Source organism: Notolepis coatsorum (assembly GCF_963971535.1).
Source record: "Notolepis coatsorum genome assembly, chromosome: 8".
Lineage (NCBI taxonomy): Eukaryota > Metazoa > Chordata > Actinopteri > Aulopiformes > Paralepididae > Notolepis > Notolepis coatsorum.
The window spans coordinates 63,663,167-63,686,120 of NC_140172.1; the positions used below are offsets into that span (position 1 = coordinate 63,663,167).

Sequence of the window (22,954 nt, forward strand, 5' to 3'; positions counted from 1 at the left end):
CAAGGTGCATCTCTTAACCCCACAGATCGGTATCCACTCCAGAGAACTCTCCATTCAAAAAGGTCCCATTATCTGCTAAAAGGTATGCGTTTAGCTCGACAAGCTGAAAATATTCTACCCTCCTATATGTCTGCATTTCCCACTGCATCTCCTTCCATTAATGTCATATCTGTGTCACGTCGGTAAGTGACATTTACACAAAAAGAGGTGTCAAAGTAACCCAGGAGGTTGTTTCTAACACTTGTGTTAAACAATGGCAACCTAGCTTGAATTTGTGTTGCTATTAACAATTTGGATGCCACTGGTTATATATCGTATGGCTATCGCGTCCCGCTCTAGCCTAATGAGATACCCCTTATCTCCTAGTACCTACTGTACACCACCACGAACAACTTAATGCACCCATACCTGACCGGGCCCCGCCCCTATGGAGGCGTAGCCTATAAGACCATGGTTATGGTCACCAAACACCCTTCCTCTATTTTCGTTATCATATCGGCTGCGTGCACCGTATGTAACTAGTAGGATGAAAAGATTAGAGAAGGTTCATAATGTTGAAAGCTTACCGGAGGATTGCTTTTCCCTGGCTTCTTCGGAGCATGTTTCAGCGACACATGAGACCTGTGCTGATGTTTCCTCGGCTGACGACGGCAGATTGAGGGGCAGCGTACAAGGTTTGACTAGCAAGTCGGCTTGTACAAAGGTGAGGTCTGTGTCAGTAGGCATCAATGTCGGTGTTGGTAATGCTGTGGAGTATGTTTCGGCGCCAGGGCCGGGGCGGCTTGGTGATCGTTCCACTGCAGTGGACGATTTCCTGGCAATCCTGGAGCACGCTGCTAACACTAATGCTGCTACTGCTACTTCTGCTAATGCTGATGTTGACGCTGAAATGGATCGTTGTTCTAATAATCCCCGCCACGGGATACCGCTTTTCCCTCCTCTTACCAGCTTCATTGATGAAGGTCAGTCGGTGGTGGATGTGGGGGGTTTCGCTGAATCCTATTTACCTTTTTTGCAGGTAAAGGGGCTAACAACAGGGTGCAGGCCGGGGGTACCGTGGCTAAGCAGCCAGGTAGCTTTTTTCCTGTGCCCAGGCGGGGATGAACGACGTTCCGCCCGGCCGATGCTTGATAGCGAATCGGCTCGGAGGGTGGCAGTATGGTCGGATGAGTTGTATACTGCTACAGGATGGTATTTAGCGGCGGCCAGTGTTATGGCTCAGCTGGCTAGTTTCCTATCCACAGTGGCGTCGGGTAGTAGGACTTTGGGTCCAGCCGGCATTGTAAACATGGTTCATGTTTGTGGTGTTATGGAGATCTTGACTCAGTCGCAAGCTATAACTGCGGGGAGGATTAGGATGCTATCAACTTTGGTTGTTAGGCATGTTTGGTTGGAGCAATCTCCTCTTGGGGAAGAGGATAGGTTTTCTCTCCTCACGACTCCTTTTTCCACAGATAGTCTGTTTGGGCATTCTGTGGAGGCGCAGGCGGTTGTTGATCTGGGTCCTACACCGCCTCACGCTGTGCAGCCAGAGGTGGGAGCACGGTCTCGTCAACGACTGTGGCGAGATCCTCGACAGGCGGCCATGTTTCCCCCGCCAGTGGTGCCCTGGTTGGAGAGTCAACAGGGTACCGTGAGGCCGACAGCCTTGGCGGCCGAGGAATCGGCCATTTTGGGTGAATTCGAGTTTGGTAAAACAAGCCGTCGTCATTTTGCCGCGAGCAGCCCGCTCCCCGTTCAATCCTCTCTCTGTTACTCACAGAAGCGGGGCTCTGATCGTTCTCCTTTGGCTGCGGGCCGCGAACCTTCATTGAAGCGTATGCGGCCCCATTCTTCACTTCTCATGGGGACAGGGGCTGACACCCAGTTGATGGCTGAGCCTGGGTCTGTCCGTGAGAATGTTCCGTCGCGTGGTTCCTACACCACAGGTTGTGGGTGGGAGGAACCTGGTGTTACAGCTGCCACTAGCTACAGTGGTCAGCTGGGGGACTCGTTGCCTCTTCTGTTGAATGCTCAGCAGGGGTTACCCCGGCTTCGCCTTCGCCAGGCGGGGTATCGCGCTGTTGCCTCCCACTCCCGTCACAGCGGCAGTGGTCTGCAAAGGAGAGGCGAGCGTGATTTGGGTGGTAGCAATATCACTGCAGGGCTTCGGCGTGTAGGAGCCCATGGGGTCCTCATGCCTTGCGTGTCTAGCTGCGGAACAACTCCTCAGCATGCGCTAGAGGGGTGTTCAGGGGGGGGGTGTGTGTCAACAAGTTTGATGACAGCTTCTTCCGTATCAAACCGGCCCTTTCTGTCGGGGTCCCCCCTTGGGTGCGTTGCACAGCGGGAGGGACCGGGCCAACTATCTACTGTTCCTTGCGGTCCAGCGTCAGTTGACGGCGGGTGCGCTGTGGGATTATTTTCACATATGGCGACAGGAATGCCGTCTGGATCGGTGGATGGAGAGAACATTGGAGGGGGGGCTTGTTTTGCAGTTCGCACAACCCCATCCTCCGTTCTCAGGTTTGGTGCCGACCCTATTGTCAGGGTCAGACGCAGTGACAGCCCTGGCCGACGAGATCCAATCTCTGTTGGCGAAGCAGGCCGTCGTTGTGGTTCCGAGAGAGGACGCAATGTCAGGCGTCTACTCCCGTTATTTTCTGGTACCCAAGAAAACAGGGGGGGTCAGACCTATACTGGATCTGTCCGCGTTCAATCGGTTGATTGTAGCGAGACCGTTCAGAATGTTGACCGTCAAACTCCTTCTGCTTGCTGTCAGGAGGGGAGACTGGTTCACCTCCATAGACCTGAAGGATGCGTATTTTCACATCCCGATTTTCCCTCCTCACAGGAAATTCCTACGGTTCCTGTTTCAGGGCGTAGCGCACGAGTACCAGAGGATGCCGTTCGGTTATTCTCTGGCTCCCCGCACATTCACCAAGTGCGTGGCGACTGCACTGGAGCCCTTGCGTCGTCGGGGGTTACGAGTTCTATTCTATCTCGACGACATTCTACTCCTCAGTCGTTCGGAGGAGGTTGCCAGGTCTCATACCCGGCTGGTGGTGGAATTCCTCACCGGCCTGGGTTTTGCTGTGAATTGGAAGAAGAGTACCCCTCTTCCCAGTCAACAGGTACTTGGGCTTGACATTGAGGTCGAGGCCCATGATTGCAACCCTCTCGGAGCAGCGTCGGGGGGTCTGCTGGGCATTATGTCGTCTGCTCACACGGTGGTTCCTCTTGGCCTCCTCTTCATGAGGAGGATACAGAGGTGGTTTCTCTCTTTGAGAATAGATCCGGTGAGGGACAAATGGAAACGGTTGACGGTTCCTTTGTCGATATGGGGAGATCTCGCCCATTGGAGGAGGCTGGGTATCCTCACCATTGGGGTCCCCATAGGCAGCAGGGGCTCACACGTCATGGTCTTCACCGACGCCTCTCTCACGGATTGGGGAGGGACGTGTCGGACCCATGCAGTGGTGGGCAGCTGGACAGGTCATGCTGGCCCGGCTACCCTGCATGTCAATGTGTTGGAGTTGAAGGCGGTCCTCCTGGTCCTCAAATGGTTCGACCACCTGGTGGTAGGCGAACACGTTTTGGTCAGGACGGACAGTATGACGCCGGCGGCGTATATCAACAGGCAGGGTGGAACTCGTTCCATCCACCTGCTCCGGGCGGCGGTCGAACTTTGGCTATGGGCATCCTGCAGGCTGCGCAGTCTGAGGGCGCTCCACATTCCTGGTACAGAGAATATGGGGGCGGATTTGATGTCTCGGGCCGGTCCTCATCACGACGAGTGGGAACTCCGCCCGACATAGTCAGACAGATCTGGGATCGGTTCGGGGAGGCCTCGGTAGATCTGTTTGCGTGCCGACGCTCTCACAAGTGCCCCTTGTGGTTCTCGCTCAGTCGAGCAGATCATCCCCCCTTGGGGGTGGATGCCTTCTCGACCTTTCCATGGCCGCCCGGTCTTCTGTACGCCTTTCCTCCTGTACAGCTGTTGAGTCAGCTGTTGGAGCGGATACCGAGGGAGCGCAGGACGGTGATCCTGGTCGCGCCGGACCGGGGCACGGCAGTGTGGTTCCCGGTCTTGATCCAGCTTCTGGTCGCTCCTCCGTGGGTCATTCCATGGTCGGCGACGGCCCTCTCACAGCACGACGGGTCACTGTTCCGGTTTCCGGTGTTGAGCCAACGCCTGTTGGTGTGGCTGGTGGGAGGGTGAGTCTGGAGAGGATGGACCCCTCGGTGGTTGATACCATCCGGTGTGCGCATGCTCCCTCCACTGTCGCGGTTTACGCGGGCAGATGGCGTGCGTTCCAAGAGTGGTGTAAGGGGGGGAGCTGGGACCCAGTCTCCTGCCCCCTAGATGCTGTCCTGAGTTATCTCCAGTCTCTTCTTGATAGACTGTCGGTTTCGACGGTGAGGGTATATGCGGCGGCTATATCCTCCTATCATGAGGGAATTGAGGGGACTGTTTTGTTCAGCCACCCTCTTGTGAAGCGTTTCCTGCTTGGCGCTCGACGCGTTAAGCCGGTGCAACGCTCCTTGGCTCCGACTTGGGATCTTCAATTGGTCCTCGGTCGGTTGTCCTTGGCCCCGTTTGAGCCGCTCGAGCAGGCGCCGTTGGGACAGCTGTCTTTCAAGACCGCGTTCCTGCTGGCTGTCACTTCCGCTGAACGCGTGGGTGAGCTCTGTGCTCTCTCGGTACGTCCAGAGTGCCTGTCTTTTCGGGCCGATTGCGGTGCCACTCTGCGACCTAATCCTGCTTTCGTGCCTAAAAATATCCGGAGTTCCTTCCGCTCCCAGGATATTGTGGTTCAGGCGTTTCGTCCTCCTCCTCACACCAGTGAGTTGGATGCGGGCCTTCACCTGTCATGTCCAGTCCGTACTTTGGGAATTTACCTCAGCCGTACTCAGGACCTCAGGGTTACCGATCAGCTTTTTGTCTGTTACGGTGGGTCTCGTGCTGGTAAGGCACTGTCGAAACAGCGCCTGTCCCATTGGTTGTGCGAGGGCATTGCCCTCTGCTACACATTGGCTGGGCAGGATCCCCCTGGGGGCCTCAGGGCGCACTCCACTCGTGGGGTGGCTGCCTCTGCCGCTCTCCTGGGTGGGGCCTCGGTGGAGGACATCTGTGCTGCAGCTTCATGGTCCTCCCCGGGCCCCTTTGTAAGGTTTTACCTCATGGACATGACCAGGGGTTCTGTCTCCCAGGCGGTTCTGGGATCTGTGGCCTTTCCTGCTTCCCGTCCTTTGGTAGGGTAGCAGGAGTGTGTGGGTATGGGCCACAGTGTGTTGAGTCACACGTGGTTCTGCCTGTGCGGTGTGTTCAAGGGGTTCTAGTTCCCTCTTGTTCGCATTCAGGTGGAGTTGACTGCGCCCCCCCTTCATTAGGAAGGATGGGGTGACAGGGCTCCCTGCACCCCTTGATGTGGGCTTACGGGTCCTCAGGGGGTACATCTGTCGGGTCTCGCGTCCGCTCTAACCCATATCTCATTAGGCTAGAGCGGGACGCGATAGCCATACGATATATAACGATGGGTTATGTATATAACCTAGTTATATTAGTATTGGCTGAGCGTCCCGCTCTACGCGGCCCTGAGTTCCCTTTTGAGGGATCTTTTACTGGAACGAGATTTGGCGAGGAAGAGTGTTTGGTGACCATAACCATGGTCTTATAGGCTACGCCTCCATAGGGGCGGGCCCGGTCAGGTATGGGTGCATTAAGTTGTTCGTGGTGGTGTACAGTAGGTACTAGGAGATAAGGGGTATCTCATTAGGCTAGAGTGGGACGCTCAGCCAATACTAATATAACTAGGTTATATACATAACCCATCGTTAACATGGTAAAACATGGTTGAATGCCAGCACCCACTTCAATTATAGCGTTGTGAACGCATAATCTATGTCTTAAATTATGGCTATGTGTCTAATCTGCCCGTCGCTTATCAATGACTTGTTTGCAGTCAACATTGTTGAAACGGATTGTTTTTTTAATCGGTTAATTTCCGTTTTTATATCATTTTGAAAAGCCCTCGTTTTCTTGAAAGTTTCAGGAAAATATAAAGATTCCGTGATAAACGGCATTTATTGGAATATTCTGGAATACACAAAAAACATTGTCATTTTTCGGCCTATTTATGGATCGTTTTTTTTTTTTTTTTTTTTTTTTATAAACTTTATTTTTTAGCGTTTATCGCTTTTCTGGTCAAGCATGACCGACAGAAACAGGTTGAAATGGGATGTAGAGCAGGGGAAGACACTCTGAGAAAATACGGTGGGTCCGGGAATCGAACTCGTGTACCCCAGATCCGTGACGAGCACGGTTTTCCCCGACGCAGAAATAGCGCCGAGATATGCGGTGAGCTACGGGAGCTCCCCTATGAATCATTTTCAAATAAACGATAGATTAACGATAGTATATGTAAGTACACATAAGTATATGTGTACTTATGCACGCTAGAGAAGCGAGCTGAAAAATCTATTCTCTCATTTCCTGATCAGCACGCGCACACACACACACACACACACACACACACACACAGGGCAAACGCTGATATCTCTGTGAAAACAGATCCGATTATCCTAAGACTGGTAAAATAGATTCCTTACCTCAGATCAGATGTTCTCCAAAAAGATTATTCCAATTGCTGATCGCCATTCCAAATATCGATCACGTTTATTCATTCACCGCTGGGTACTGTAAATATGTATTCCACACTGTTTTCTGGCTCGGCAATCACTTCGATCTCTTCAGATGGCTTGCCGGAAAAGTTAAATGAGGAAACTGGACCCCCCCCCCCATCAGTCTAATCCAATGGGGTGCACTTACAGGGAGAGACGATAGGGGGCGGTATTTTCCCAATGGAGCTCAGAGAGAGGTTGCTGCACTAGCGTGAGGCTCGATTAATGAAATATGAATTCAAATTGCTAAAAAAAAAAAAGACAAACAAACTATATAGCGTTGCTGGCATTCAACGGTCGGCATGAACTAACGACATAAAGCGTCGCTGGCACTCAAAGTGTTAAAACACATGTTGGGTTGTTATTAACTCATTCAGCGCCATCGCATACAAGATGGCTAGTACGCCACCGCTGTAAGTCGGGGGGACTGCAAGATTTGCGAGCCCTTAAAATATATCTTAAATTATAGCTATGGGTCTAATACACCCGTTGATTATCAGTGACTTGCTTCCAGTCAACATGTACAAAACGGATTGTTTTTTCATCGGTACATTTCTGTTTTATAGCCTTTTGAATATGAGTATAACTTTGGGTGCTTCTGAGTAATTCCAGAGAAAGACGCGATAATAGCGTTTTAGTGGAATACACTAAACACGTTGTAATTTTTCGCCTGATTATCGAATCTTCCTGAAATCAACGCTAGATCATCATTATTATCCTTCCTCATGCAAAAATGAAAAGAGCATTGGACCGTGGGGCTCCGCCGCCGCCTCCCACACATATCAGATCAACGATCAAATTTATATAGTGTTCTTACCTTGTATCTGATGTAATGCAAATTAAAGAATCCAATTATCTGATCGCTATTTGAAGTACTGGGCGCGGAGGTCCATGCCACGTTCAACAGCATTGCATATTGAGGGGGGGGGGGGGGGGGGGGCAGCCTCGCAGATGTATAGTTGAAACAGGTTACCTCCGGCTTGGATCGTCCCAGAAAAGAAACTACACCATTCCCAATGGGGTGCAATACCAGCTGGAAGGCATAGGCTGCGGTATTTGCCCTTTTGCAAGCTCAGACCCATTCCCAACGATAACATCAGGCTGGATGGATGAAAATGAATGGATATAGCTAATAAAATAAATAACGATTAAAACCCGACTATACTCGTGATTGGCGCTCAAGCGATGGCGAGTTAACCTGACTATCATCGTGCTGAATCAGTTAAACACACCCGTGACCCACCTGGATGTGTTTAGTTATGAACTACACATCTTTTAAGAGTGTACATTCCTACATTAAGTTTAGCTGTTCAATACTGGATGCCTTTTGTCATGCAAAGTCTCATACAGTTTAGTATGAACTTTGAAGTGAGACAACAACAAATACAAACTCAGTGCTCGTCTTGTACTATAATACTACAAAAAAGCACTTTACAATGGAATGATTTTTCAGGAACCGTACCCCTAACCCCCAGTGTAAGTGTAAGTGCCATGCTCAAGAGTGCCAAGCAATTTTAACCATTGAGACACATGAGACCAATGAAGAAGTTCTCTGTGACAAGGCTGGCTATACCTTGTGCACTGAAAGGCTTTAAAACACCATGAAGCATTCCTACAAAAATATAGCCTTCAATGTCCATAAAAGCAAGTTACAAACACATCCATTGGCAGGTACTATGCTAAAAGAACCCTCTTCACCATGAACACACCTGATTGAAAATCAAGGTTGATCAACTAATCAAGATCACCTGCATCAATTAACCCCTGACAAACAAGAAATGTCCAGTTATTGTTTTAAGGTTTGAAATGTATGTAGCGCTGAAGTATTGTGAGTGAATAGTGAAACATAGACAAACCAGACATAGCCTACAAACTTGCTGAAACTATTTACAATAACATTTACAATAAAACATGGTGTATGACAGAGCCCCATGAAGGTGTCTCTCCCTTCACAATCTCCCTTGCTAAATGATTATGGGCTACATTTAAAAGTGGTAAATGAATAGCCTTCCCCATGAAATATTGCTGGTACTATACTATATAAAGAAAAGTCATTGGCCATTACAAAACGTAGCTCCAGTGATCTGCTTTCCTTAGAGAGTGTCTCAAAACAGACATCCTTCTAGTAGACTGGTTATACCAGTTAGACAGTTATGCTGATTAAGAAGCAGCTCAAACGACTACCATTAAGGGCTGTAGATTCTACAGTGTAGAACTTCAGTAGCACTGATGGTTGTTATCACATTTCACTTATAATTCATCCATTAAATCATTCATCCATTCAATCTTTAATTTAATCTAAAAAATTACACTGAGGAGCAGCCCTAATTTTATATTACATTATTATATTAAAATGTATTGTTATTATACAGCAGACAGCACAAGTACAGTACAACACAAATATGTTTGGCATCTAACCAGAGTGCAAATGTAACAGTAAAGTGCAATAGCAATATACAATGTACAGGCGATTAAACTGAATATAGAACATATAGATTAGTATTGTAATAGTGCTAATCAGATGTATGTATAGAGTTGTAGTATTTGTACAGTGATATACAGGTATAAAGTCACTATGGTAGTAATTCATTATGTCAAGATGTAGTTTTCAGTGTCGTCGAGCATTTTCATTCACATAATCATCATAACTGTTATACAAAGTATACAAAACAATTTTTTTCCAATTTAAAAACCATTAGATTGTGGTGACCTGCTTGGTCGTCAGTGCTCTAAATCGACCCATGGACACTAGTGCACCTCATTTCAATGTCCCCTGCAGCTGCAGCCTGCAGGGCGTTCCACGATTCAGGAGCACAGAAGCCAAAGGCAGTTCAGTATAAACTCTAGGCGCTTTAAGTGTAAGCCAAACATTGGTTCAGAGGTCCATTCCAATAATGTGGCTCCAATTGTGGCTTTATGTAGAAACAGATGCCAATGTAGGCTGTGTGTAGGTTTGACAATGGTATGTTTACAGAATGTCCACACATTATAGACAAATGGGCTGGATTTATACAGCACAAAAGTGCTTTAGAATAATGCTTCACACACACACACACACACACACACACACACACACACACACACACACACACACACACACACACACACACACACACACACACACACACACACACACACACACACACACACACACACACACACACACACACACACACACACACACACACACACACACACACACACACACACACAAAACCCAACAGCAAGTAGGACAAGGTGTATAAATACTATCGCATACCAATGTAGGTAATTGTAACTAGGGCTGTACCAAATATAGTTTTGAATTTGATCACATTTGAATGTTCTGTTGAAGTTCACAATGTTTGCTGTGTCATCATCATTAGGGAGTAAGGTTACCAGAGCTACAGTATCATACTGTATTCAGATTTCTCATAGTCAAGACTGAACCTTAGATATCGGATATGCCATTTTACATGTGCCAATTCAAAAAAATTATACTTGTGTGTATGTTGGAATTAATGATGTGCATGTAAACTGCCTCGTTTCCCCACAGCAGATACAATGTAATAAACGACTTTCTGTGCGACTCAGGTCTGGGGCGGCCCCTGAGAGCACAACAGACCCCACTTGTGTAACAGCCGGAAATTCGGAACAAGTGTCCCTTCTGGAGCAACCGGAAAAACCTGTTGAGAAGATGACTGAGGAAAACAAGGAGGAATCTGTGGACTCCCCTGTCGACCAACCAGAACCTGCTGAGACGTCCGCTGGAGCACCTGGCACACCTGGTCCTCCTGAGCAGCCATCGGCCGAGGCGACGGGGCTCAGAGAAGAAATTGCTGCGGTCATTTCGGAGCTCGTAGCCGAACAGGAAATCGAATCCACTGAGAAACCCGCCATAGAACCTGCTGCTACAGAACCAGAGAAAGAGCCTGTGGAGGCCGAGGCTGTGGTAGAACCCGCTGCTACAGAACCAGAGAAAGAGCCTGTGGAGGCCGAGGCTGTGGTAGAACCCGCTGCTACAGAACCAGAGAAAGAGCCTGTGGAGGCCGAGGCTGTGGTAGAACCCGCTGCTACAGAACCAGAGAAAGAGCCTGTGGAGGCCGAGGCTGTGGTAGAACCCGCTGCTACAGAACCAGAGAAAGAGCCTGTGGACGCCGTGGTAGAACCCGCTGCGGACGCTGCTGTAGAGCAAATAGTAGAAACTGTAGTTGAAGTTGCGATGGATTCACCAGCTGAGGCCGTTGCTGACACTGCCCCTGTAGTTGAATCTCCTGCTCAAGACACAGCAGTAGTCACCGAACCTGTATTAGAGCCTTCAGCTGCACCAGTAGACATGGCGGCAGCAGAACCCACTGCTGAATCTACCACTGAAGCTGCTTCTGAACCTGTTGTCGAGTCAGCGCTTAAGCCACAACCAGAACTAGAGATTGACCTTGCTGCCGGACGTGTCGCCGATATTGATAAGCCTGAAGTTGTACAGGAATCATCAGCAAATCCTGTCGTTGACACTGAGCTTCCTGCTGAAACCGCAGGTGTCAACGCAACTGCAGAACCCGAGGAAGAGCCCACTGATATACCCATTGACCAACCGAACGCACAGCCCACCGAGACAACCGCTGAAGCAACTGACCCCGCCGTAGAGCCTACAGGGGACACTGGAGCCAAGGCTATAGTTGAATGTAGAGTTGAGCCTGCGATTGAAGCTGTTTTAGAGCAAGTGAGTGAACCGGCACCTGAGAAAGCAACCGAAGCTGTTGTGCAAGAGTGTGAACCCGTCCCTGAGTATTCCAAGGTTGCTGCTGTTGAACCTATAGCTGAAGCAACTGTTGAGGCTCAGTCAGTTGAACGTGCCATTGAACTGGTAGAGGCATTAGATGTGGAGGTGTCCACACCTGAGACTACTGCGGAACCTGTGAAACCTGCAGAAGAATCTCTCTCAGTGGAATTACCAGTGAACGAGCAGCCTGGTAGCACCAACACTGAATCAATGTGAGTACACTTTGATAGAAACGAACAAACCCACGTTCATTGTGTCAAGTGTAACAATTTGTCCTTGTGGGAAATGCAACTCATTCTTTGTTGATGATGAATTTGCTTTTAGCCCTGAAATGATTCAAACACCTGCGGTGGATCTGCAGTCTGTCACCACTCTGCGTGAGACTGAGTGAGTTCTTTGTCTGACTTTACAAGTAACCCTACAGTTGAATGAATCTGCTTACTTAAAGGCAGGATCTGTAATGCCATCGAACAGCGACATCCAGGCAAAATAACCCAGCTTGGTATTGTGCTTTCTTTAATTTTTTTTGTTTTGGTCTGATGTATGGGCTGGATTTGGGGTTGATATTGCTGTTCACACCCCAGGCTCTGCCAAGAGAGGTCTGGAGAAATTCACAGAATAGTAAGTTACTATTTCTCCAGATGTCTCTTTGTTGAGTCTAGGGTGTGACCAGTGATAGCAACCCATCCCCTATACACACTCAAATCCAACCCACACATCAGACCCCCATCGTACCAAATGTAATACCAAGAGTTTTTTTTTGCCTCTGTTTGCATTACAGATTCTACTGTTTATGTAGATTTATATCAACACTCAGTAACAAATGTTTTTATTTATTTTAGCATTCACCTGAAGCCAAGCAGTCATTAATTGAACAGATCTTCAGATGAAGATTAGAATATCTATCTAAGCAATCCATGACATTTGGAATGTACCGGTGATACCTAACCCAAAAATAAGTAAACAACGGGTGATACCTGACTCAAAAGTAAATAAACAACCTCTCTTGTCTTTAGCAATGAATTTACACATTACTCCAATGTACAACCTTTAGATAATGGGATTTGAAAACATCACTTACCTTAACTAAAATGGATATTTTCCTTGTCTCAAGGATTAAATTATTTAACAATGTAAACTAAATCAATCACAGTCTTGCACAGTATTTGTTTTTGGTTGTTTCTTCTGCTACACAGAGTAACACATGTTTGAACTGTTCCTCTCTGCTACAGGGACGGCAGGGCCATTTGCTCATACTGCGATGGAACAATTGATGGACATATCAAGATCACAATCAATCACCCTCCAGCCTACTGCCACCCGGACTGCTTCAAGGTTTGTCTTGCCTTCTTAGAAGAGAACAATTAGGCTAAACTCATCCAAGGCCTCAAGTAGTGTGCTTTGCAAGACCTTTTAAAGGGGAACGCCACCCATTTTAAGAATTCACATTCTCCCTGTGCCCCATAAAGTTCAGTCATTCATTCAATCTTTATTTAATCTCAAAGGATCATTGAGAGCAAGCTCTCATTTACAACAACATTGAGAAATACAACACATAATAAATACAAAAAAGAAAACAATATAGAAACAGTTTTCTATTAAAGTCAGTATTTGTGAACACGTACCATTAATTCTCTCCTGGAAAAGCTATACAGAACCATGCAATTGGTGATGTCACTGGCATGTAAAATCTGGAGCTGCTCTATAGACGATGAATGAGACTCGGACTTTATGGGGCCATACAATTTTCTAGCTTTTACACCCAAAAGAGGTTCATATTCTAGCTTTGCTAGAATGTCTCACACAATTTTCTTTAATTAGAGCCCCATTCATTGTCTATGGAGCAGCCCCAGAGTTTACATCCCAGTGACATCACCGATTGGAGGGTTCTCTCTCTGTTTTCTGTGGTGCGTGTTCACAAATACTGACTGAAGTGTCCTGGGGGCACAGGAAGAACATAATAACTGAAGTATCCTGAGGCACAGGAAGAACATACCGGTATGTGAATTCTTAAAATACGTGGCATTCCCTTTTCCCCCTGAAAGGAAATTCTGTACATTTATTTTATCCTCCCAGAGACAATATAATTTGTGTTCCTTTATTGGTCCCCTTGGGGGGCATTCAGGCAGCATAATAATAATAATAATAATAATAATAATAATAATAATAATAATAATAATAATAATAATAATAATAATAATAATAATAATAATAATAATAATAATAATAATAATAATAATAATAATAATAATAATAATAATAATAATAATAATAATAATAACAACAACACTATACAATTATTATTCTATATAATAATATAAATATAAATATAACAATAATAATAATAATATAATTGCACAATGAAGCAAAAAAAAGTCTCATAAGGCTAGTGTGATAGTTATACAACCCCATACAATGTAAAATAAGACAATGTCACCAAACACGATTTATTAAGATAAATAGCTAATTGTCTTAAGGATATACCAAGGGATTTCATAGCCTTCTTATAAATATAACCATCACCTTTGCTTAGTGTCATTTCTGAGGATGTAATCAAATTATTATAAATGATTACTATTATTAACTTAATGAATATTATATAATAAATTAAAAGACAGTTTTTAGGAATGGCATCTTTCATTGCTGTGTCTTGTCAGTGTTGTAACATCCTATTAATACTGAATACTTACCATTGCAGTGCGGTGTGTGTAGCAAGTTCCTTGGAGACATGCTGACAACGATGTTCCTGCATGGCCAGGTGATCCACTGTGAAAGCTGCTTTGTAAAAACGCTGTAGACCAGAGGACTCCCTGCATGGGACAAGGGAGGAGTCCAGAAAACACTTTGACAAGAATGAGTAATGAGAACAAGAATGTTTTGCAGTCACAGTGAAACAGTAATAGCATCCCCTTCCCAGTGTTTTACCTACTCTATCACTGCACCGAAATTAGGCATTTTCTTTGGAAAGTGGTTACCAATGGTGACAGACAGCCATACTGGAAGAAAGATAACTACACAACCATTTCATGCAAGGCCTCTATTGGTCCACAGTTTGTGTCCTGTGAAGTTATATTTTTATTGTATAATTATTTGTGAAGGCATATTCAGTATATGGACACATATATAACAAGGCAAGTTGAATAATAACACAGTAGCACCCTGGAGGAGTGGTTTACAAACATTCAGAAAAAAATAATTAATTAAAAACAGTAATACATAAGAACAAAGTGTTCTAATAGACAAAAAAAGGCAGTAGTCAGTAGATGCGACGTTTCGACCTTACCGGTCTTCCTCAAGCATGCATACAACACAAAATGACATATTTTTATACAGGAAGTGAAATAGATTGAAAAATCAGCCCCACCTGGTGATCAGGGGCGGTCCCAAGACTTGCATGATTGATACATTTTATACATGATTAAGTAACAATTTATCTTTTCATTTGACTTTTTTTTAGGAGATTTTTTACGAGAAATATCTATACTAAACACAGTATTAAGACATAATTTACAGATGGGCAACAGGCCAGTGTGTAAGGTACAAGTCCTAGCCACTGAAAACAAAAACTAAAATGAAAAAACTAAAAACAAGTCTATTGACTGTCTCCCTCTATAAGTTAAATTTATAAATAAGGTCTAATGTCAAAGTCCTCATTGAGTCCTGTTGGTGCCATAGTTTTAAGATAATGGATCCACCATACTTCTCTCCTCAGTAGGAGATTATCTATCTCCCCCTCGTCTTGGAAGATGCACTCTCTTTATTCCAAGGTATCTTAGTGATGAGACATTGTGGTGTGCCTTTTTAAAATGTAAAGCTACTGGGCTTTTTTCATCCTCATTCCGTATCGTACTCCTGTGATTGGAGCGGAGTGAGAGGCGGAGTCATGGAGTTGGAGAGAAAAAGTGGGGACAGAATGGGTTGGAGAGTGATAGGCAACCTTCGGAACGAAGAAGCCACCTAATGATGATGATGATGTGTTCAGCAATACGTGTTTTTAAAGCATGTGTTGTCTTACCGACATATGCCTTACCACATGGGCACTTAAGCATATAGATTACATTGGTAGTTGTACATGTTATTTTGCCTCTTATTTTTTTTATCTCTTTCCCAGTTGTTGGGTGATAGAAAACAGTGCATTTTTCTGTAAAGTGACATTGAGCACATGAACCACAACGTCGGTTTCCATCTGGCAGGTCATCTAAAAATGTTTGTGTTTTTTTAGGAGGCAGGTCTGATTTAACCACAATGTCTCTGATGTTATGTGCTCTCCTGTAGACTAATCTAGGGGGATCTGAAAAGATGTATCCAATGTTGGATCAGAACTGAGAAGATGCCAATGTTTTTTAATATTTTGTTTAAAAAGGTTGCCTAGAGGCGAGTATTGTGTAACACACTGTATAGGTTGTACAAACATACACATTCTGCCCAGTGCAGCCACAGTCTTCTATTGCTGGCCACTGAACACTGAACTGGAGCCGCTGGAGGTGAATAAATGCCTTGCCCAAGAACAGGTCAACAACATGCGTTTTGTTCTCCGTTACCCATCCTCTTCTTTGTCTCTTTCTTTTTGTAATTAGGGGTGAGGGGTTGTGGCGGCTCATTGTGCTTTGTTTCGTGCCTGTCTTTGTCTACATTCAAAATATTATAAATAAAATACTTAATATTACCAAACATGCCTTTTACACTTTATTCAACAGATATGCTTTCACCTATACAGAAAAAGGTTTATAGTCCATTATATCGTTTGAATATTGAATATTTTTTATATCATGATTTATGGCAGTAATCACCCTCTGTCCAAAGATGTTGACTGACATATCGAAGAATCTGCAGTACATCAAATAAAAATGACACAATTTGAATGTCTTGAAGTTTTAAAAGCTTTAATCAGAGTCTTAATTCAAAAAAGAGCATTCAAGAGCCCGGACGTCGCCCAGAAATCATGTTATTATTAATTGTGGGAGCGCTGCATCTCGGTCACATGAAAACGCATGCTTCGAAGCAACGACAGCACCTCCAAGAAAACGGATAATCTTTTTCTACACCCCCCCACAGTGGTACAGAAAGAAAGCAAAAAGGCATTTATGAGTGAGTGCAAAGTACATGCAATATGAGAGAATACAAAAAGGTAAACAAAAGGTGATACTTTCATTAGTATCATCAGTGCTTTTGAACCTACGTGGGAATAATCCCATTAGAGCCTACGACCTTGGCTACACACCATCCATGCCTACGACCTTGGCTACACACAATCCATGCCTACGACCTTGGCTACACACCATACATGCCTACGACCTTGGCTACACACCATCCTTGCACAGAGCCTCGGCACATAACGCAGATCTTTTGCTTCAGGTTGTGGATAGTTGATGGTACAGTATATGACACAATATGATCACAGTCAGGCGTGAGGAGGACAACAGCAAAACCATGTTCAGAATCAATACATCAGTAAGCATCAAAAGGACTATTTTGTTATCGTTAGCGCAGGGAACCGTCGTCTCTCCTTGTTACTCATGAACCCCCCCCCACACACACACACACACATTACAATCTAATAGCAACATCAGTGCAGATAAAGCTTAAAAAAAAAGAAAAAGTGCAAATCAAGATAAGAGATGTTACCTCCCAAAGTGGAAATGTACCATGACAGCAGAGAGTAGAAGGCCAGAGCTTGCTGCTGTGAATGAGTTATGTCTACATCCCGTTGTTCATACCAGATGATGATAAGAACCCTTTTTGTTCAGTTACTGGATGTGTCACAGGTGTTTGCAGGTTTTGGGTTGCTGTCTCTCGGGGGACAGATTGGAACTCAACGTGGCCATGTGCTGGTGGTCCATCTCACATACCATGGTTGCCAGTGCTTAACAGCGTATCCCCTTCCTCCCCAAGAACCGCAAGACTGCATAGTTATAGGTGGTGGCTGCCACATACATGAACTACAGAAGACGTCCACGGAGGGGAAGTGGAGAGGAAACAAGACAAAGCGATGGTGGGGTTTGAAAACATGCAAAGCAAATTGACAAATGAGGTGAAGAGGCAATGGGGGACTGTACTAAATATGTCTGCCCCTATGTTGGCTGTCATTCAGTCTGCCTAAACTAATGTCACCTACCAAATGTTACAGCTGACGCTAGCTTCTGTTAAAGGTATCCGAAACTATAGTTGCTGAAATTGGCGCTATAGCGCACAGTAGGAGGAAAGGGGTCCCTGAGATTTGTGTGTTACGTGACAAGCACAGGGGTGATAAAGAAAACAAAAAAGACTGCACTGGAGGTGTGTAAACATGCCCTTGTGCTTCAATTTGATTGGTCTGTATGATCAATTCCTCACAAACTAACAAGGTAACTGCCAGTCAATCAAAGGAGGTCGGATCATTACAACTTAGTCAAAATAAGTGAAACTTAACACACGGATGGGATATAATTTTTTTTTTTTTTTTTTTTTTTTTTATAAAACCCCATTGTGAGAGCAAAGCTTTTTTTAAATTGAGGTTATTTGAGGATGTATTCAGCTTGTAGACTATATAACTACAGAAAAATGTATATTTGGCTGGAAATCCATTATTCATAGCCTCCCTAGAAGAGAGGCAAGAGCTGCATTGGCATCTGTTTTTATATGAAGCGATAATTGGAGATTGAGTGGACGTCTGAACTGAACCATAGGGTACATGATCCAATAATCCAATGATTGGCTCTTACACTTAAAGTACTCAGAGTCTGTGCTGAACTTAGAAAATCAGCTTTTAGCTTATGTGCTGCTGACACGTGGAACATCATACAACAAAATTTAAAACTCAATCATTTGGTATTCTTTAGTCAGTTTAAATCCTTGATCACCAATCATTCCACCATAATCTGTAATTGTTTTAATTGATTGTATTTATTATGTTTGTATGCTCGGCATCATTGGAAAGAACTTTTCGAGGTTGAAATAAAGATCGAATGCAATGAATGAATAAAATGTGATTCTAAACAAAAGCGAGTTGTTTACCTCATTGGATACCTTCAATTTGATTACCACTACTGTTAGTTATAACATTTGGCAGCTGACATAGCAGCTCTAATGCTAGCTAACAGCAAGTTCAAGTTCAAGTTCAAGTTCTTTAATAGTTGTCATACAGAAGTACAGAATACTTTCATACAAAATGCTTCTTACTGTTGCAAAAGTGTATGTTAGATGCTTTGCATTGTGGGATACATTAGAAGAAACGAATGACATCAAACATGGCGGCAGACATATTTAAAATAGTCACCCATTCACTTGCACATCACATTGAATGAATATCACATGACACATATGTCTATTTTGTTACATTACTCATTAAGCAGAAATTAAACATTATACCTGACTAAGAAGTGTATAATTATTACCTACACAAAATAAGTAACTCACCAAAGATAAGAGACCAATCCCAGCACCAGCGAATGCAGCTATGTACAAGTCGTAGGTCACATGGAACTGCAAAAAAAGAAAAAAAAAATTAGCGCAGAAGAAGAGGATGAACAGTCCTTACTTAGTCTTTTTCAGCGCAGTATTAAAAACACATTTATTGACATATCTAGGCCAGGGGTTCTCAATCTTTCTGCTGCCAAGGCACCCCTGTGTTCAATAAAATATTCCAGGCACCCCTACATACGATAAAGACTTTTCCGGTCCTGTCTTTTTTGCGACAAAAAGAGCTTGCTTTCAAAATAATGTTTGTTTAAGAAATCGGGAAACACATTTGTGTGTATATGCAGGCTATATAATGCATTATTAACAGGTGTTTCAGGTCTAAATGGCTTAGTACTGTTGACATTACACTGCTTGTAGTAGTAAATCAAATAGCATATTTCTTTAAATAAAATTACAGAAAATTATCACTAAAGTGCTATCTGTTGCAGCTGCACACTTTTCCATGAAAATAGCATATTTGGATAAGTGTGACCATTTCTCAAACTGAAAATCATGTATTTTTTTTTAAATACAGAAAAGGATCACCAAAGTGCTATCTGTTGCAGCTGCACTGTTTTCCATAAAAATAGCATATTTGGATAAGTTTGACAATTTCTCAAAAACAAAAAAACATGTATTTTTTTTAAATACAGAAAAGGATCACCAAGTTACCATTTCTCAAAAAATATAAATAAATACAGAAAATAAGCACTTGTTCACTCAGTGGAAATGTCTAGCTCAATGCGAGGTCTGCTGCTGCTGGCTAATAATACGGTCAATACGTGGGGAGATCTTTGACAAGGCAACACGCATGTCATCCTCAAGGCTCAACTTGGCCCTATATTTTGTTTTCAGAGCTGTCATGGATGAAAAGCCAGCTTCACACAGATATGTGGTGCTGAATGGTATCAACACCTTAACTGCTGCATCATGAGATACTTGGTTCTCAGCACCACACTCTGAAACTAGCTCTCCAGGTGGTATCAGATGAGATTTCAATGAGTTCTTCCAAGAGTTTGGATGGAGATGTGTCAGGAAGCTTTGTCTCAATGTTGTCTGTAAAGGTTTTTTTTATCCAGAGTAACTTGGTGATCCTTTTCTGTGTTTTATTAAATAATGATTTTCAGATTTTGAGAAATGGTCAAATTTATCCAAATATGGTATTTTCATGGAAAACAGTGCAGCTGCAACAGATAGCACTTTAGTGATAATTTTCTGTAATCCAAAAATAATTTAAATATATATATATTCTTTAATCTCAAGGCACCCCTGGCAGCTCTCTGCGGCACCCTAGTTGAGAACCGCTCTAGGCTACATTTAATATCTCACAGTGAAATGGTATTTTACAAATTAATAACCAAATAGTTTTGAAGTATGAGAAAGCTAGGAAGAATTGTGTCAGGTGTTTGAATAGGCTACACATTAGTACTCACTTCACTGGTTTTGCAAATGGACGCCAGGGTCATTCCACATGCTTTTCCAGGCATTGCATTCCAAGGTAACAGACCTTAAATAAATATGGAAATAGTGATGGTTTCACTGGAAATCTGTTGCTAGAGAAACATTACAACAGGAAAAAAACCTGGGTCCATTTACGATGTTTATGTTGTCAAGTTGAAGCCGCTCCATTCAGGAAACAATGTTATCTGATTCTCCTTTGGCAACATTTCAAATGAACGCTTTCACTAACACTCTACCAAAAGGTTAACCCTTTCACTGCGACACTACAGACGGTTAACCCTTTCACTACCACACTAACACTAATATGAAGTCTTCATATTATCAAACACAAGACCTACTGTTCTGCATCTTTCATTCCTCTGAAGCAATTATATTCAGTTGTCTTTGTTTGTTAGTATGTCAGGGAAACAGTAACAAACAAACTAATGGGAATTATAGAAAGTGCAGTTATATACAGCTTAATAATCAGTTAGATCAACCAATAAAACAGGAAACACGGGATCACTTTTTGAATACATTATTAGTAGTAGTAGTAGTAGTGTTGTTATTATTAGTATTATAATTATAATATATATGAGATATATAATAATAATAATAATATTAATAAAATACATTATTATTATTATTATTAGTAGTAGTAGTCGTATATTGTGGTTATTATGAAGATAATGATGATGATGATGATGATGATGATGATGATGGTTATTGTTATTATTATTATTATTATTATTATTATTATTATTATTATTATTATTATTATTATTATTATTATTATTATTATTATTATTATTATTATTATTATTATTATTATTATTATTATTATTATTATTATTATTATTAGTAGTAGTAGTAGTAGTATTCATAATACTATGAATATGAATAATACCATGAATAATAATAATAATAATCTACTTTTGTTCATGGTTTAGGGTACATACTGTAGGTTCTTGGTTTAGCAAGGTACATATACTGTAGGTTCATGGTTTAGGGTACATCGACAACTCACCATACTGCCTGGCGTCCATACAGACCCAGCCGTGCTGGTTGAGGCTGGGTGTCGTCTCAGCCAGGATGTTGATGGTGTGACAGGTCTGCTCCATGTTGATGAAGAAGAAGACTGGGATAGCCGTGAAGGCGAACACCGCCAGCCAGATGATGGCCAGCATGTAAGTCACTATGATGAACTGTGGAAAGGAAACAGAGAGGTACAGAAGAAGAAACACAAGTTTTTAACGATAATGCCACCTATGTGGAGTCTAGTATCAATTGCAATGATTCGATTTGATTCGATTTGGCATCTAACCAGAGTGCAAATGTAACAGTAAAGTACAATTGCAATCGACAATGTACCGGTGCTTAAACTGGATATAAAAATATATAGTAATAGTGCTAATCAGATGTATGTACAGTATTATTATGTACAGTGATACAGGTATGATACAATGCATGATGCAATCATAAAACAATTTGATGAATATCCGTATTTGAGTGAGTTTACAAGCTAAAAACAGATCTCCATTTAGCTGTCTAACAATGGCACCATCCCTCCCTCCCTCCCTCCTCCCTCCCTCCCTCCCTCCCTCCCTCCCTCCCTCCCTCCCTCCCTCCCTCCCTCCCTCCCTCCTCTCACTGTTAGACTGAGGCAGCGGCCACACCGCGTGCTCCTGAATTCACCGAAGGTCTGCTTGACAGCGCTGGTGGTGTAGAACCCTCAGCCAGCAGCAGGATGCAGAAGAGGAAGAAGAACGACGCCAGGCCATAGATGACGTACTGGAAGTACTTGATACTGGAAGCCAAAATGTCACCAGGTCAAGTCACTAATATCACGACAAAAGGTGGCTCAGATATAGCGTTTGCTCATTCAAGAACTAATGAATACAGAATGTATGAAAGGGCCACTTACAATGAGGCCATGACCACATAGTCCTGAGCGTTGCGGGCGAAGTAAGTCTCGACGAGGACCTCCGTCCGACCCAACGCCTCGTGCCCACAGCCACAGAATAATGCCATGCCGGCAAAACACAGCAAAGTGGCCACCAGGGACGGGTAGGGCACGGCCCCAAAGCACCGGATACAGCAATCATAGCAACCTGAGGGGGCATAATATATCAACAAACAAGCGGCACACACCGCACACAACAGCAAACAACACATCGACACTCCGCTGCTCAGCAAGGTCAGCCTCTACGGGAGCTGTGGAACACGGCCCCTATAGCACTGCTTACAAATCCATCCGCACGAAACAAACTACCATCAACAGGCATGAAGAGTAACAGAAAAAAAACAAAAGAAAGATTAGAACAGCAGAGAATCAAGTGCAGAGCGGTGTTTGTTTCCAAAATAAAAGTGTCCATGTACACAAAACCAGTCACCACGACTTCTCTCACACACTTCCCTCAGTGTAAGCTGCGCTGTTGAAGCAGGTAGCGAAGATCCAAGTTGTTAATAATTGCATTTGCGGAGGTGGGAGAGAGGAAAGCACCTAAGGCTTTGCAGAGCCAAGGCTGCCTGACCGGAAACATTTGCTTTGTCTTTTTGGACGCTCCGCAGTGAAAGAAAGTATCCCAGTGTCAACTGATGACTTTAAAGGACCGTCTGCAAGGTATTGTGACAAAAAAAAATAGCCTTCTCTAC

General features: G+C 43.7%; 2 protein-coding genes across 3 annotated transcripts in view; one reads left to right on the forward strand and one right to left on the reverse strand.

Moving 5' to 3' along the window:
- LOC311232812 (uncharacterized protein) overlaps positions 1–16,048 on the forward strand; it is a 30,868-nt gene extending 14,820 nt beyond the window's left edge. The window contains exons 6-10 of one of the 2 annotated variants that reach the window (XR_014619978.1): positions 26–82; positions 10,237–11,634; positions 11,747–11,809; positions 12,265–12,410; positions 12,655–12,743. Coding sequence is in view for 1 of the 2 variants with exons in the window: in XM_084319622.1 (XP_084175748.1) it covers positions 26–82; positions 10,237–11,634; positions 11,747–11,809; positions 12,655–12,757; positions 14,121–14,219 (1,720 nt within the window). In the remaining variant the exon portion in view is untranslated. Of the gene's footprint in view, positions 1–25; positions 83–10,236; positions 11,635–11,746; positions 11,810–12,264; positions 12,411–12,654; positions 12,758–14,120 lie in introns of those variants that run through there. The other variant, XM_084319622.1, reaches the window with a different exon arrangement.
- A 979-nt stretch (positions 16,049–17,027) lies between these two features.
- On the reverse strand, positions 17,028–22,930 carry plp1b (proteolipid protein 1b). The gene is given in 8 exon segments (XM_084320006.1): positions 17,028–17,361; positions 18,818–18,883; positions 20,293–20,366; positions 21,327–21,504; positions 21,951–22,033; positions 22,036–22,106; positions 22,224–22,410; positions 22,803–22,930. Coding segments are annotated over 8 exon segments (774 nt in total). The 5' UTR covers positions 22,843–22,930; the 3' UTR covers positions 17,028–17,286.
- Between the last annotated feature and the right edge of the window lie 24 nt (positions 22,931–22,954).